This window comes from Telmatherina bonti (assembly GCF_933228915.1).
Source record: "Telmatherina bonti genome assembly, chromosome: 23".
In the NCBI taxonomy this organism is placed as follows: Eukaryota; Metazoa; Chordata; class Actinopteri; order Atheriniformes; family Telmatherinidae; genus Telmatherina; species Telmatherina bonti.
In genome coordinates, this window is record NC_136632.1 from 28,509,180 (window position 1) to 28,524,338 (window position 15,159).

General features: G+C 49.2%; 1 protein-coding gene across 2 annotated transcripts; it reads left to right on the forward strand.

Annotated features, from left to right (window-relative positions):
* The first annotated feature begins 299 nt into the window (after positions 1-299).
* Positions 300-13,437, forward strand: dusp16 (dual specificity phosphatase 16). 2 transcript variants are annotated; one of them, XM_079262990.1, is made up of 7 exons: positions 300-468; positions 2,312-2,745; positions 3,418-3,556; positions 8,282-8,442; positions 10,868-11,027; positions 11,097-11,220; positions 11,294-13,437. In XM_079262990.1, the coding sequence occupies exons 2-7, from the start codon at positions 2,524-2,526 to the stop codon at positions 12,417-12,419; spliced, it is 1,932 nt and encodes a 643-aa protein (XP_079119116.1). In that variant the 5' UTR covers positions 300-468; positions 2,312-2,523; the 3' UTR covers positions 12,420-13,437. The 2 variants fall into 2 exon arrangements, with proteins under 2 accessions (XP_079119116.1, XP_079119115.1); XM_079262989.1 differs by having other exon boundaries at positions 2,312-2,787; positions 11,294-13,436.
* Positions 13,438-15,159: the final 1,722 nt, after the last annotated feature.

A 15,159-nucleotide genomic window follows, 5' to 3' on the forward strand; every position in this document is an offset into this window, starting at 1 on the left:
TACTTAAGAGTGTTATCTATTGTCTGTGTAAAAAATTTTTACGGTTTTACAGAGGTGTCTGGCAACTTCACGGTTTGGACTGGTTTTTATTGGATTGGGCGGGTTTTAAGTTATGATTGGGCTTGAAACTGTCAATCTCATCTGGCAAGACTGGTCAGCTCACCGCGGCGCCTGCGCCTTTAAGCGATGTTTTCTGTCGGCTCACCGCGGCGCCTGCGCCTTTAAGAGCCCACTGAGGTCATCTGACTCGCGCTGCGATGACGACATGCTTTATTTTTATCGCAGTGACGTCACCTCCCATGGCAGCGGCAGGACTTCGGTTTCCTCCGCTGCTTTCTGCTCCGTCCTCCCCGCTTCTGCCGCCTCTTTTCTCGGTGTTTCTCCTCCGGAACCACCCGGCGGAGTCCAGCGGAGAAGCCGCCGGGGCCGCGGCGCTGCTGGCCGGATTCTGACGGAGGTTTTCAGACGGTGAGTTAAAGATAAAGTTCCGTTACCGGGGCCTAAAGTTCAACTTTCATCCCGAGTCCGTCCGCGGTGCGTGAGATGCGGGAACAGGCCGTCTGTGCGGGATTCCTGTCCGTTTCATGGGAAAAGGTCAGAGAGCAGCTCTGCCAACATCCCGACACCGTTTTTACCGGAAAACCTTCAACTTTCAGCTGAGATTCCTCTGGAGTGACGTCACACCGCCTTCATGTGACATCACTTTAATTCCCGCCTTGATGAGGTCACAGATAAACTAGATCTTTGTTTTAACAGAAAATAAACCTTAAAAGTTGTCAAAGTTCACCGTATTTACACGTCACACCTTTCATCCACTTCACGTGACGTCATTGTCCATCCAGATATTTAATGATTTATTAATAAACTAATATGAAGGTTATCAGCAGAGAAACGTAGGGAAAAATTAAAATAGAGTTTCTAGAGCTCTAAAATGCCAAGTCTTGTCCACAATGAAATGTTTAAAACCACACATTTGATCCGATCGGCATGTAGACGTGACGTGTTTCAGGCGGCGTCTGGCCTCATCAGGCTCAGACGGTGGGAAATGGTTAGCAGCAGAGAAGCCAACCAGAACCAATAAAATCTATCCTGATTGGACATTACTGTCAATTACAGCTCTCTGATTGGTGGTTTGACAGGAAGGGACTTCTGATAAATGCGTCTGGTGTTGTTTTTTCGCTTTGTGCAAGTTCGGACCTGACGTTCATAAAACCGGACTGACAAACAGAAAATTCACATCCGCGTCTAATGATCAGATTGATTTTTATGAACCCTGAATGCAGCGTGTTCTTCAGGCCCTCTTTAAAGCAACTCAACAGGTGTCGCTTCGGTTACTTCCTCCTTGGACTGAACACCTGACAGGAAGTGAAAGTGGCCTGGGGGCGGGGCCAAACCGGACCGTGTAGACAGGTGTTGAAAAGATGAAGACGGTCAGATGATCAGAGTCTTTCTGCTGCTTGTGATTCTGTTCCGAGTGTCAGACCCAGACCCGGTCCAGGGGTTTGTTATGTGGGCCCGGTCTGGGTCTTGGTTCCCGGTCTGGGTCTTGGTTCCCGGTCTGGGTCTTGGTTCCCAGTCTGGGTCTTGGTTCCCGGTCTGGGTCTTGGTTCCCGGTCTGGGTCTTGGTTCCTGGTCTGGGTCCTGGTTCCCGGTCTGGGTCTTGGTTCCTGGTCTGGGTCCTGGTTCCCGGTCTGGGTCTTGGTTCCTGGTCTGGGTCCTGGTTCCCGGTCTGGGTCTTGGTTCCTGGTCTGGGTCCTGGTTCCCAGTCTGGGTCTTGGTTCCTGGTCTGGGTCCTGGTTCCCGGTCTGGGTCTTGGTTCCTGGTCTGGGTCCTGGTTCCCGGTCTGGGTCCTGGTTCCCGGTCTGGTCTTGGTTCCCTGGAGCGTCGTCAGGGGGAACAGCCGGAGCGTCGTCGGGGGGAACAGCCGGAACGTCGTCGGGGGGAACAGCCGGAGCGTCGTCGGGGGGAACAGCCGGAGCGTCGTCGGGGGGAACAGCCGGAGCGTCGTCGGGGGGAACAGCCGGAGCGTCGTCGGGGGGAACAGCCGGAGCGTCGTCAGGGGGAACAGCCGGAACGTCGTTAGGATGGATCAGAGGGAATTAAAAAAAGATAAAATGTCGTAAAATGTGAGGAAATAAAATGAAACGTTTGTGTGTATAATGTAAATAAAACCAGAATGAGGTCTGATTTTATTCCCAGGAGAGGATAAACAACCTTCCAGGTCCTGAAACTGTCATGTGATGACAGATGTCCCCAGCGTACAGAGATTTCTTCTGTCTGTGTCTGCAACGATCTTCTTCCTGTTTCCCAGGGCTTCACACCTTCATCGTGAGGATGAGGATGACGCTGCAGAGTGACATCATCAGGGGAAACGCTGAGGTCACACCTGCTGGGGTCTGACCACACCAACTGCAACAGCGTCGCCCCGGTAACGTCTACTGACGCCATGGAGCTCCTCATCCTCTGAGCTTCTTCACTGCTCCGGGACGAAGAGGAGGAGGGAGGGGGGTCTGGCTGACCTGCATGTCGGAGCCTTTAGGATCGAGGACTGGATCCGGGATGCTGCAGGCCGGCGCGGTGCGACCCATCACGGCGGAGGCTCTGGTGGCGCTGCTGGAGGGAGGGCTGGACCGGGTGGTCCTCATCGACAGCCGTCCCTTCGTGGACTACAACGCCTCGCACGTCCTGGAGGCCGTCAACGTCAACTGCTCCAAGCTGATGAAGAGGAGGCTGCAGCAGGACAAGGTCCAGATCGCCGAGCTGCTGCAGCACTCCGCCCAGAACAAGGTGGGGGGGGGGGGGGGGGGGGGGACGAGAAAATATCCGCATTTGGACGTTTTGTCGCAGCCTGAAGTCTGACTGTCAGACCCAAAGACCTGGATAAACCCGGTCCAGATCCTGGTCCCGGTCCTGGTCTCGATCCTGGTCTCGGTCCTGGTCCCGGTCCTGGTCCCGGTCCTGGTCTCTGTCCCGGTCCAGATGAGTTTTCTGTCCTAGTCCGTGTCCTAGTCCTGGTCTTGGTCCCGGTCCTGGTCTCTGTCCCGGTCCTGGTCTCTGTCCTGGTCCTGGTCTCAGTCCTGGTCCTGGTCTTGGTCCCGGTCCAGGTTTCGGTCCTGATCCCTGTCCAGGTCTTGGTCCCTGTTCCTGTCCCGGTCCTGGTCTCTGTCCTGGTCCAGGTTTCAGTCCCGGTCCAGGTTTCGGTCCCTGTCCTGGTCCAGGTCTTGGTCCCTGTTCCGGTCCAGGTCTTGGTCCTGGTCCCGGTCCCTGTCCTGGTCCAGGTCTTGGTCCCTGTCATGGTCCAGGTCTTGGTCCTGGTCCCGGTCCTGGTCCAGATGAATTTTGCCAGGCGGTTCTGGTTTCTGCAGACAGGAAGTGACCCGGCACTGCTCGGCTGTGATTGGTCCGTTTGTGTTGCAGCTGGAGCTGCAGGCGGGTCAGGAAGTCGTCGTCTACGACCAGAACTCTTCGGACCTGGCCGCGCTCGGTTCTGACTCGTTCCTCGCCGTCCTGCTGGTGAAGCTGGAGAGGAGCTTCCCCTCTGTGCACCTGCTGTCAGGTGAGTCCCGTCGTCACGGTAACGCTTCCTGTTTGCATCGGAACCGTTCAGCGGTCCGAATAGTTTTCTGACTTTAATCTATTAATAAATAAAATGATATTTTCCCGTAACTTCATTACACTTTCATACGACAGTGTTGGTCTCCTCCCACATCTCCAGCTCAGGTCAGACTCACATTAAGTCATTTTACCCAGAGTTAGTCCTCTCCAGGATCCGGTCATTTCCTTCCAGCTCTCTGTTGCTATCTCCCCTGTAGATCCTCTTCCCAAGCTCTCTGAAGACCGTCCAGTTTCGGGGGGCGGGCCCGTCTCATTAAATGATAGTACCTCGATGCCCTGATCGTAGCCCCCTGCGCACTCGGCAGTAGGTTTTGTATATCTGTTGGGGTTATATGGGAGAATGTTTACGTGCATGTAGTATACAGCTTCTTAGCTGCAAGTATTTCCCGAAGTCATGTTTGGGAATTTTGTATCTGGCTGCCAGTTGGTCCAAGGATATCAGGTTGTCACCTTCAAACACCTCCCCAATGAAGATAATCCCTGCTTCAACCCACTAAAGAGGTTTTTTTCTCCACCTTCAACAGTTTGTTGTGCCAGAGAGCTGACTTTTTAGTGAAGAAAGGGTCAAGGTCAAGAAAGCGACGTGATGCCTGCCAGGTCTCTCTTGCAAACATTAAAACTGGGTTCTTGTGTGGGACACCCCCCCCCCCCCCCCCCCCCCCCCCCCCCCCCCTCTAAGACTAAGAGTCGTGCATAAATGAGAGGGCTGAGGGGACGACCCTGTCTTGACCCCCGCTGAAGGGGAAAGATGTGGACCTACACCCGTTTGTTGTCACCGACGCTTTGAGGTTGCCATACAGAAGTTTGATCCATTTTATAAAGGAGGGGCCTAATCCGAATCTGTGAAGGGTTTTAAACATTTACGTCCATTCCACCCCGTCGTATGCTTTCTCAGCATCAAGTGAGAAAGCCACTACCGGATCAGTGTTATGTCTCACATATTATATGTAATAATCTCCGTACATTATCTGCAGAAGACCTTCTTCGAATGAACCCAACTTGATCTGGGTGAATAAGACTGTGCACTTCTAGCCTTATGGCTAAGATCTTAGCCAATATTTTATCATCAACGTTTATCAGAGACACAGGGAGATAACTTCCACATTGCTGCACATCCTTGCCTTTTTCATATATGAGAGTAATCATAGAAGAGCGCATACTCTCTGGCATACTACCCCTTTTGATCGCATCCTGGAAAACTAACACCAATCTTGGTGCTAAAAGGTCAGCATGTTCCTTGTAGAAGTCCGTCCGAATTCCATCCTCCCCCAGGGACATCCCAGGACTCATTATTTTTATAGCTTGTTTAATTTCATACAATATAATATTTACCCCAATTTCCCTTTGTTTTTCCACAGACAAGATAGGTAGGTCTACCTGGGTCCTCCTGGACAGGGATACCCTGAGTAGTGTACAGTTTTTGGTAAAACCTCACGAATGTTTCATTTATCTCTTCCTGATTTGTCACCAGTAACCCTTTTTCATTTTCCACGGAGCTTATCAACGAGTGATTAAACCGTTGCTTCACTCTCTGGGCCAAGAACTTCCCTGCCGCGTCTCCCTCTTCATAGTATTTTTGTCTGCACTGGAATAATGCAGATTCTGCCTTTTTCTGTAGAATAATTCCCATTTAATTCCCATTTCAGTTTGCTTAGTCGTGTGAACACAGCTGGATCTGATTGGGATGCGTGTACTTTTTCAAGATCCTTCATTTCTTTTTCCAAGTCTGTTATCCGAGCAGTTGCTTGCTTTTTCAAATAAGAGCTATGTTGTATTATACGACCCCTCAGACAATCCTTAAATGCATCCCATTCAATTCCTGGGTTAGAGCTCGATCCTTCATTAAGTTCCCAATACTTAATAATTTCCTTTTCTAATAAAACCATGTGACCTTTCATGTTGTAATAGAGAAGTATTGAATCTCCAGCGGCTTCTAGGGGTTTCAGATAGAGAGCCAGAAGTTAATGTTAATACTATTTCAACTGGTGCATGGTCTGACAATATTACCCAATGAAGCAGAAGAAGTTATGCCAACTAATTGTTTGGATATCAGAAAAGAATCTATCCGTGAATAAGAGGAGTGTGGGTTTGAATAAAAGGTGTACTTCCTATCCTGTGGATGTGGAAGTCCTCCAAATGTCAACCAGCCCCAACTCCTTGTCCAGGACATCAACGGCTGCATGGGATTTGGGAGATAATTTCGGCTTTGTAACTTTTGATTTATCTAAACTTGGGTTTTATACCTGGTTAAAATCTCCCCCAATAATTACATGTGTTCCCCATTTGTTTGGTAACATTACACACATCAGCAAAAAAATCTGGAGAGTCCACGTTTGGTGCATATATATTAACGAGAGAAAATTGGCTGCCAGCTATGTCTGCACTTATAGCTACCCATCTGCCTTCTTTGTCTGATATTTGTTTCTGGATAGTTATGTTCAGGTTCTTACTAATTAACACACAGACATCCCTCTGGTTTGATGAGTAAGCACTGTAGAAGATTTTACCCACCCAGTTTCTTTGTAATTTAGATGACCCCTCATTATCCAAGTGTGTCTCCTGCAAAAAGCAAAGATCTACTTTTTTATTTTTCAAGTATATAAAGAGTTTCTTTCTCTTTGTAGCAAGGTTAGCCCTCTTAATGTTCCAGGTTAAGATCCTAAGAGTGTCCGCCATAAGCATGAATAGTTTCTATTCTACTCCCATCCATCTGAAACATAGAACATGTGCCTGTGAGTAATGGTGCTTTGAATGGATGTCCCCAAATATGACGCTGCTCTGTGTGGGGAGAAAGATAAAAGAATAAGAACACAGAGAACAAAATTAGAAAAAAAAACAACAAACAAACAAACCCTAACACATTCACACGAGAATGCCTGAGGAACTGGTTCTCCGTAACCCCCAAACCAAATCAACGGAATAATACGTCCATAAAGCTCACCATCCTGGTCTTCCAAGTATCTTGGCTGAACCACGTCATGTCAACATGTCATGCTGACTCCGCCCCCACATTCCAGGCTTCCTGATTGGACGCTGAGACGTTCCAGCTGCTGGGTTGGACTGAGACTCGGTCTGTCTGCAGCCGGTCTGCGACGCGTCTCATCGTTGGTTAAAGTTTAGTTTTTGTTTGTAAATGTATCAATCAATCAATCGATCAATCAAATCAGAGATTCTTTATTCATCCCCGAGGGGAAATTCAGAGTTCAAGCCAGCTCGTCCAAGGTCAGACATACAAACATGTAACATTCATGACAAAAGAGCAAAACAGAACCGAGCTAAGCTCAGGCCATGCAGCTATTATACCAGCGCTGCCTTACAATAGATAAGAACAGAGATACAATAGGATCATAGGGGGTCGAAGGCAAAAAAAAGGTCGTGCAACTCCAGGCCGCGCCAAGAAGACGCGTTCCGAAAATACAGAGAAAAAAAAAAAACCTCATACACTGAAGCACAGACAAAACAAGACACACAAAGTCCAGGAAGGCGGTGAGTCATGAGGGAGGGGGCTGGGGGTAGATGAGGAGGGGGACAGAGCGTCTGAACATGTCTTCTTCCGTTCTCAGGGTGGGTTGTGCCGGCCCAAGGCCACTGGGAAGCCGAATCCAGATATGATTGTTGTTTGGGTTCCAGGTGAGGAAAACAATTTGCCCACGGCCTTGGGGTCCATACTTGATCTCAGACAGGCATGCTCCAGACAGCCGAATGGGGGGGTCCATTTCCACCGTTTCTAGCAGACATTTTCTCCATGTTGTTATCGATTTTGCGGACCAGCTCTGGGACCGCGGCCAAATGACCAGTGTGGGCCAGAGTGGCATCCTGCTTACGGTCGAGTCCGGTCAACGCAAGAGTCTGTGCACTGCTAGCTCGGCGCATACCGTTACAGAACACAGGCAGCCTGCCAGTTTCCATAATCTCACGGGTCTTCAGGTAGATCAGGACTCCACCAGCGCCAAAAAGCAGAATCCCGATCACCAATAATCCAAAGATGTAAACATCCTCCACGTCCTCAGAGGACAAAACTGCCAGACACATCGGTCTCCACCGGGCCCATGAGTCCAGAAGGTATCCAGCCGGAAGTGTCCCCTCAGGACATGCGGGCTCCCCTCTGCCCGATCTTCGGGTTGAGAAAATTTGATCAATTGTGTTGATAAACCAGCCGATCAAATCCATGATGTAGTTTGAGAGGAAGTAAGAGATTTAAAAAGAGGCTCAGAGTCAGACAGGACAAAGTAGCAGGCCAGAGTGGGAGGAGAGGGAGGAAACAGAAGCACAGAGAAAAAGTGTCCGCCTTCACCGAGAGAAGGAGTGTAATGGGAAGAAGAAAGAAAAAACATCCGTGTGTCAGAATCCAGATCAATAATCTGTGTGTTTGTTTAAACCAAAAGTAAAACCGGGTTTTAGTAACTTCAGTAGCTGAAGGAGGCGGGGCCAGTTTGGTTCAGTCTGTAGATGGACCGCAGGTTGTCATGGTGATGAATTCTGTTGCCTAGCAACAGCTGATGGAAAACAACCTGAGAACTGATCAATAAGGACATTTTCCTCCTTACTGTTGGATAAAACTCGACTACAACCTTTTTACCTTATTAAAACCAAATCAAACCTGATTATAGCCTGACTTAAAATGGAACCCAGAGTTTAACCTGAACGTCCGTTCACATTCTGCAAGGCGGTTTCTCCGAGTTTTCCCGCCTGTTTCCTGGTCTGTGTGAAGGAAAATCCAGCCTGGTTCCCGCCTGCATGTCCCAGCCCTGCCTCCCCGCCACCGTGGGACCCACCCGGATCCTGCCTCACCTGTACCTGGGCTGCCAGAGGGACGTCTTGAACAAGGTGACCAACCGACTCTGAAAGGCTCTGCTTTTATTCCGCTTTTAATTCCTCTTTAATTCTGCTTTTGTTCCCCTTTTAATTCAGATTTTATTCCGCTTTTAATTCATCTTTTAATCCAGCTTTAATTGTGCTTTTAATTCAGCTTTTATTCTGCTTTTAATTAATCTTGTATTCAGCTTTTATTCCACTTTTATTTGAATTCAGCCTTTATTCCGCTTTTAATTCTGCTTTTATTCCGCTTTTAATTAAGCTTTAATTCTGCTTTAATTCAACCTTTAATTCTGCTTTTCTGTTTTTAATTAATCTTTTTATTCAGCTTTTATTCCACTTTTAATTCAGCTTCAATTCAGTTTTTATTCCACTTTGATTTTAATTCTGCTTTTAATTCTACTTTTAATTCAGCCTTTATTCTTCTTTTAATACATCTTTAATTCTGCCTTTGTTCCCCTTTTAATTCAGATTTTATTCTGCTTTTAATCCAGCTTTTATTTAGCTTTTAATTCAGTTTTTATTCCACTTTTATTTTAATTCTGCTTTTAATTCTACTTTTAATTCAGCCTTTATTCTTCTTTTAATACATCTTTAATTCTGCTTTTGTTCCCCTTTTAATTCAGATTTTATTCCGCTTTTAATCCAGCTTTTATTTAGCTTTTAATTCAGTTTTTATTCCACTTTTATTTTAATACAGCTTTTATTCCGCTTTTATTCAGTTTTATTTTGATTTTATTCCACTTTTAATTCAGCTTTAATTCTGCTTTTATTTTGCTTTTATTCCACTTTTAGTCAGTTTTTATTCCGCTTTTAATTCATCTTTTATTCTGCTTTAATTCAGCTTTTATTCTGCTTCTAATTCAGCTTTGAATTTAGCTGTTGTTCTGCTCTTATTCCGCTTTCATTCCGCTTTTAATTGAGCTTTTAATTTTGCTTTTATTCTGTTTTTAATTAATCTTTTATTCAGCCTTTATTCCACTTTTAATTTGGCTTTAAATCATCTTTTATTCCACTTTTATTTTAATTCAGCTTTTATTCTGCTTTTAATTCTGCTTTTAATTCAGCCTTTATTCTTCTTTTAATACATCTTTAATTCTGCATTTGTTCCCTTTTTAATTCAGCTTTTAATCCATCTTTAATTTTGCTTTTAATTCAGATTTTATTCCACTTTTATTCTGCTTTTAATTAATCTTGTATTTAGCTTTTATTCCACTTTTATTTTAATTCAGCCTTTATTCTGCTTTTATTCTGCTTTTAATTCAGATTTTATTCTGCATTAATTCAACTTTTAATTCTACTTTCATTCTGCTTTGAATTCTGCTTTTATTCTGTTTTTAATTCGTCTTTTAATTAAGCTTTTATTCCACTTTTAATTCGGCTTTAATTCAGCTTTTATTCCACTTTTATTTTAATTCAGCTTTTATTTAGCTTTTAATTCGGCCTTTATTCTTCTTTTAATACATCTTTAGTTCTGCCTTTGTTCCCCTTTTAATTCAGATTTTATTCCGCTTTTAATTCATCTTTTAATCCAGCTTTAGTTTTGCTTTTAATTCAGCTTTTATTCCACTTTTATTTGAATTCAGCCTTTATTCCGCTTTTAATTCTGCTTTTATTCCGCTTTTAATTAAGTTTTAATTCTGCTTTAATTCAACTTTTAATTCTGTTTTTATTCTGTTTTTAATTAATCTTTTTATTCAGCCTTTATTCCACTTTTAATTCAGCTTCAATTCAGTTTTTATTCCACTTTTATTTTAATTCTGCTTTTAATTCAGCCTTTATTCTTCTTTAATACATCTTTAAATCTGCTTTTGTTCCCCTTTTAATTCAGATTTTATTCTGCTTTTAATTAATCTTTTAATCCAGTTTTTATTTAGCTTTTAATTCAGTTTTTATTCTGCTTTTAATTCATCTTAAATTCTGCTTTTATTCTGCTTTTAATTCAGCTTTAATTCTGGCGGAGGCGGGTGATCTCGTCACATTTTGATGACATCACTGGAACTGATGATTTTAGCTAACCAGAATCAACGTCATGATCCCAAAGCAGCGTTAGCGTCAGTTAATGCTAGCATCGAGCTTCCTGTTCAACTAATGAAGGTTAATTAGGCCCCACCCCTCTAACCATGCCGCATTCCCCTGCTGAGCAGATGTTAGACAGCAGAGTATCCTACGGCTGCTGCGCTTCAAGGCGTCGTTGCAGGATCGGTTAAGAAATCCTGAATTTATGTAAAACCATTAAATTCTGGGCATTTAGAAGGCGCGATGCTAATGACGTAGCCGCCACGGCTAAATCAACGTGGAGGAAACGGAAACATAAATATTATACAGCTTCATAATACCCGCGGTTTCCCGTCATTTAGTGGCATCGGTCCCAGAGTGTAATCCAGAAGGAAATGCTTAGATTCTGGTTCTGATCCAGTTCCTTTTGGTCCTGCAGGACCTGATGCAGCAGAACGACATCAGCTACGTCCTGAACGCCTCCAACACCTGCCCCAAACCCGACTTCATCCCCGAGTCGCACTTTCTCCGGGTTCCCGTCAACGACTCGTTCTGTGAGAAGATCCTGCCGTGGCTGGACCGCTCTGTGGACTTCATAGGTGGGTGTCCTACTACGCCTGGTTGCTAGGTAACGGCCGCCGCTCAGCCAGAACTCTGCTGTGTTTCAGAGAAGGCCAAAGCATCCAACGCCAGAGTCCTGGTCCACTGTCTGGCAGGGATCTCCCGCTCGGCCACCATCGCCATCGCGTACATCATGAAGCGGATGGACATGTCGCTGGACGAGGCATACAGGTGAGATGGCGAGCTGAGGACTCCAGAACCGGTCCTCTGAGACCTGACTGATCCGGTTTGGTGTGTTCCTCAGGTTTGTGAAGGAGAAGAGGCCTACCATCTCCCCGAACTTCAACTTCCTCGGTCAGCTGCTGGACTTTGAGAAGAAGATAAAAAGTCCCGAAGGAGCTGACGAGCGGCTGAAGTCTCCCGTCTCTGAGTCTCTTGTCCACCTGGAAACACCTGGAGCCCATCCGGACGCTGCTGTGGGTCCAGGCCGGACTCTGCTGGAGCCCCTTACCCTGCCGTGCATCCTGAACGACGGCCCCGAGGAGCTGGCGAAGGCCCTGAGCGACCTGCAGCTCGCCAACGGGGCCGAGGACAACGTCCGTCTCAGGCGCTCCTTCTCTCTGGACATCAAGTCGTACGGCGAGTCAGGTGGCGGCACCACCCACTGCGTTGTAGGAGACGACTTCTACAAACCGTCATCCTTCAAAGAGACGAGCAGCAAACCGTGTCCTTTCTCTCCGGTGGAGGAGGTGTCTGAGCAGTCCACGCCCGAGCAGAGTCCCGACAGGGAGGAAGGGGGTGGACCGGAGCCGCCGTCGGCGGGTGGACCGGAGCCGCCGTCGGCGGGTGGACCAGAGCCACGGTCAGCGGGTGAACCGAAGCCGCCGACGGCGGGTGAACCGGAGCCCCCATCGGCGGGTGCCCGTGGCGTTTCCAAACCTCCCCCGCCTGCTCAAAACTGCCTGCACCAGCTGTCGCGCAGCGGCAGCATGGAGGAGACTAGCGCCAGCTTCCTGTTTGGCCAGCAGCACCGGGCCAGGCCGCGCCCTGCCGGCGCCCTTAAGGGCTGGCACTCGGACATCCTGCTGGGGCCCGTCGCCATGTCCACGTCCTCCCTGACGACCGGCTGGTACCTGTCCTCAGACTCCGCGCGCTTCTACTCCACGTCGGCCATCCTGAGCGGCGGCTTCGCGGCGTATGGCTACGGCCTGGAGGCGGTGCGGCGGCGCAGCCGGCAGCGAGCCAGCGACCGCGGCGACTCGAGGCGAAGCTGGCACGAAGAGAGCAGCTTCGAGAAGCAGCTGAAGCGCCGCAGCTGTCAGATGGAGTTCGGAGACGGCGTGACAGCCAGCCGGTCCCGGGAGGACATGGTGAAGGTCGGGAGCCAGTCCAGCTTCTCCGGCAGCATGGAGGTCATCCAGGTGTCCTGACGAACCGCCACGACCCCACAGCGCTACCGGGACGAGTCGGCCACCGAGGCTCCGCCGCCACCAGTACAGAACCTGTCGGTTCTGGCTGCCTGAGCCGTGCCAGCAGAGACCAGGACCGGTCCGCAGGAGTACCTGGTTCCAGGAGGACATTGTGTTCCGGTCCGACTTTTAAACTGTGACTTTAAATCAAATCAATAATCAAAAATGATCAGATTGGTTCTGGATCGGACCAACCAATCAGAGACGGGCTGCATCGTTTACAGAACCAGTCAGGCTGATGGATCCAGGCACCGCAGGCTGACTGGCGCCACCAGCACCAGGAAACGCTCTGGCGTCTGGAAACGGCTTTCCGGGTTTTCCCACAGATCCTGAACCCATTTCCAAAATAAACCGGTCGATTGATTGGTGGTCTGAAATGGAGGCGGGAGGACCGGAACAGCTGATCGCCAATCGGCCAAATACCGATGACTGACCGGCCGGTCAGTCATGTGAGCGCTGTCAGTTGGTCATGTGACCGGTGTCGGCCATAGGTCATGTGACTGCTGTTGACTGGTCATGTGACCGGTGTCGGCCGTAGGTCATGTGACTGCTGTCGGCTGGTCATGTGACCGGTGCTTCCAGGTAACTTGCACTATGTTGGATAATTTCATTGAAAAGGTGAAAATAAAGGCGTGAGTGATGTCATCGTGATTGAATAAAACATGGCGTTTCATCACTTCCTGTGGTCGATAACTGGCTGAACTGGGATCAGATGTCCACGGCGGGACAGAATTCTCCAGGATCCGGTCGGAAGGTTCTCCGTCTGGATCCCTCAAAGCTACAAAATGTAATAAATATACTTTCAGACGTATTTTCTCCTGAAGCATCTTTTCCACGCCGTCCATGCCACGTTCTCCGACCAATAGCGGCAAAGCGTTGACATCCAGACGTCCGTCTCCAGAGCCGCCGCCGGACGTTGGAGCCGTCAGCGAGACGTTGGAGCGTCAGTGAGACGGTGACACGTCCAGAACCAGGACCAGGTGCGGGTCGGGTCCTCTGCAGTGGTTTCCTGCGTTACTGCATCAGGTCTGGAAGGTTTCCCCAGAACCGGACCTGCAGGAGGAAATCGGGTCGGATCTGATCAACAGACAAAACAATAAAAGAATTAATTGAAAAAACTAAATCATCAAAGTAAAACTTCGTCTCGTCTCGTCTTCGTGCCTCTTATCCGGGGTCGGGTCGCGGGGGAAGCAGCCTAAGCAGGGAAGCCCAGACTTCCCTCTCCCCAGCCACATTTGCCAACTCTGCGGTAGGGATCCCGAGGCGTTCCCAGGCCAGCCGAGAGATATAATCCCTCCAGCGTGTCCTGGGTCTTCCCCGGGGTCTCCTCCCAGAGGGACGTGCCTGGAACACCTCACCAGGGAGGTCCAGGAGGCATCCTGACCAGATGCCCGAGCCACCTCAACTGGTTCCTCTCGATGTGGAGGAGCAGCGGCTCTACTCTGATCTCCTCCCGGATGACCGAGCTCCTCACCCTATCTCTAAGGGAGAGCCCGGCCACCCTGCGGAGGAAACTCATTTCAGCCGCCTGTATACGAGATCTCCTTCTTTCGGTCACGACCCACAGCTCATGACCATAGGTGAGGGTAGGAACGTAGATCGACTGGTAAATCGAGAGCTTCGCCTTCTGGCTCAGCTCCTTCTTCACCACGACAGACGGGCGCAGAGTCCGCATTACTGCAGACGCCGCACCGATCCGTCTGTCGATCTCACGCTCCATCCTTCCCTCACTCGTGAACAAGACCCCGAGATATTTAAACTCCTCCACTTGAGGAAGGACCTGACTGGCGTGTCAGCCAGGACAGCCCCACAGCATCCAGAGCCTTAAGGAACTCCGGGCGGATCTCATCCACCCCCGGGGCCTTGCCGCCAAGGAGCTTTTTGACCACATCAGCGACTTCAGCCCCAGAGATAGGAGAGTCCACCCCTGAGTCCACCAGCTCTGCTTCCTCATCGGAAGACGTGTTGGTAGGATTGAGGAGGTCTTCGAAGTATTCCCTCCACCGACCCACAACGTCCCAAATTGAGGTCAGCAGCTCCCCATCTCCACTGTACACAGTGTTGATGGAGCACTGCTTCCCCCTCCTGAGCCGCCGGATGGTGGACCAGAATCTCCTCGAAGCCGTCCGGAAGTCTTTCTCCATGGCCTCGCCGAACTCCTCCCATGCTCAAGTTTTTGCTGCGACAGCCGAAGCCGCATGCCGCTTAGCTTGTCGGTACCCATCAGCTGATGAGAATGCCCACACCTGCTCGGCGCCTCTCACCATGAGCAACTCCAGAGTGGAAGAAAGTCCAGCCCCTTTCGAGGGTTCTGGTTCCAGAGCCCAAGCCATGCGTCGAGGTGAGTCCAACTATATCTAGCCGGAACCGCTCAACCTCGCGCATAAGCTCAGTCTCCTTCCCCACCAGAGGGGTGACGTTCCACATCCCTAGAGCCAGCTTCTGCAGCCGGGGATCGGACCGCCAGGGTCCCCGCCTCTTGCTGCCGCCCAGGTCATACTGCACCCGACCCCTACGGCTCCTCCTGCAGATGGTGAGCCCACTGGAAGTGGGGCCCATGTAACCCTTTTGGGCTGAGCCTGACCGGGCCCCACGGGTAAAGGCCCGGCCACCAGACGCTCTCGTACCCCACCTCCAGGCCTGGTTCCAGTGGGGGGTCCTGGTGACCCGCGTCTGGGCAAGGGAACATTCATGCCCAGGT

What these genes read in the sequence shown, in the direction of transcription:
- dusp16 (XM_079262989.1), top strand. Translation starts at nt 2,524, where the DNA reads ATGTCGGAGCCTTTAGGATCGAGGACTGGATCCGGGATGCTGCAGGCC. An exon ending in AGCACTCCGCCCAGAACAAG is followed by an intron (nt 2,788 to 3,417) that starts GTGGGGGGGGGG and finishes TTTGTGTTGCAG; the next exon opens with CTGGAGCTGCAGGCGGGTCA. An exon ending in CTCTGTGCACCTGCTGTCAG is followed by an intron (nt 3,557 to 8,281) that starts GTGAGTCCCGTC and finishes ACATTCTGCAAG; the next exon opens with GCGGTTTCTCCGAGTTTTCC.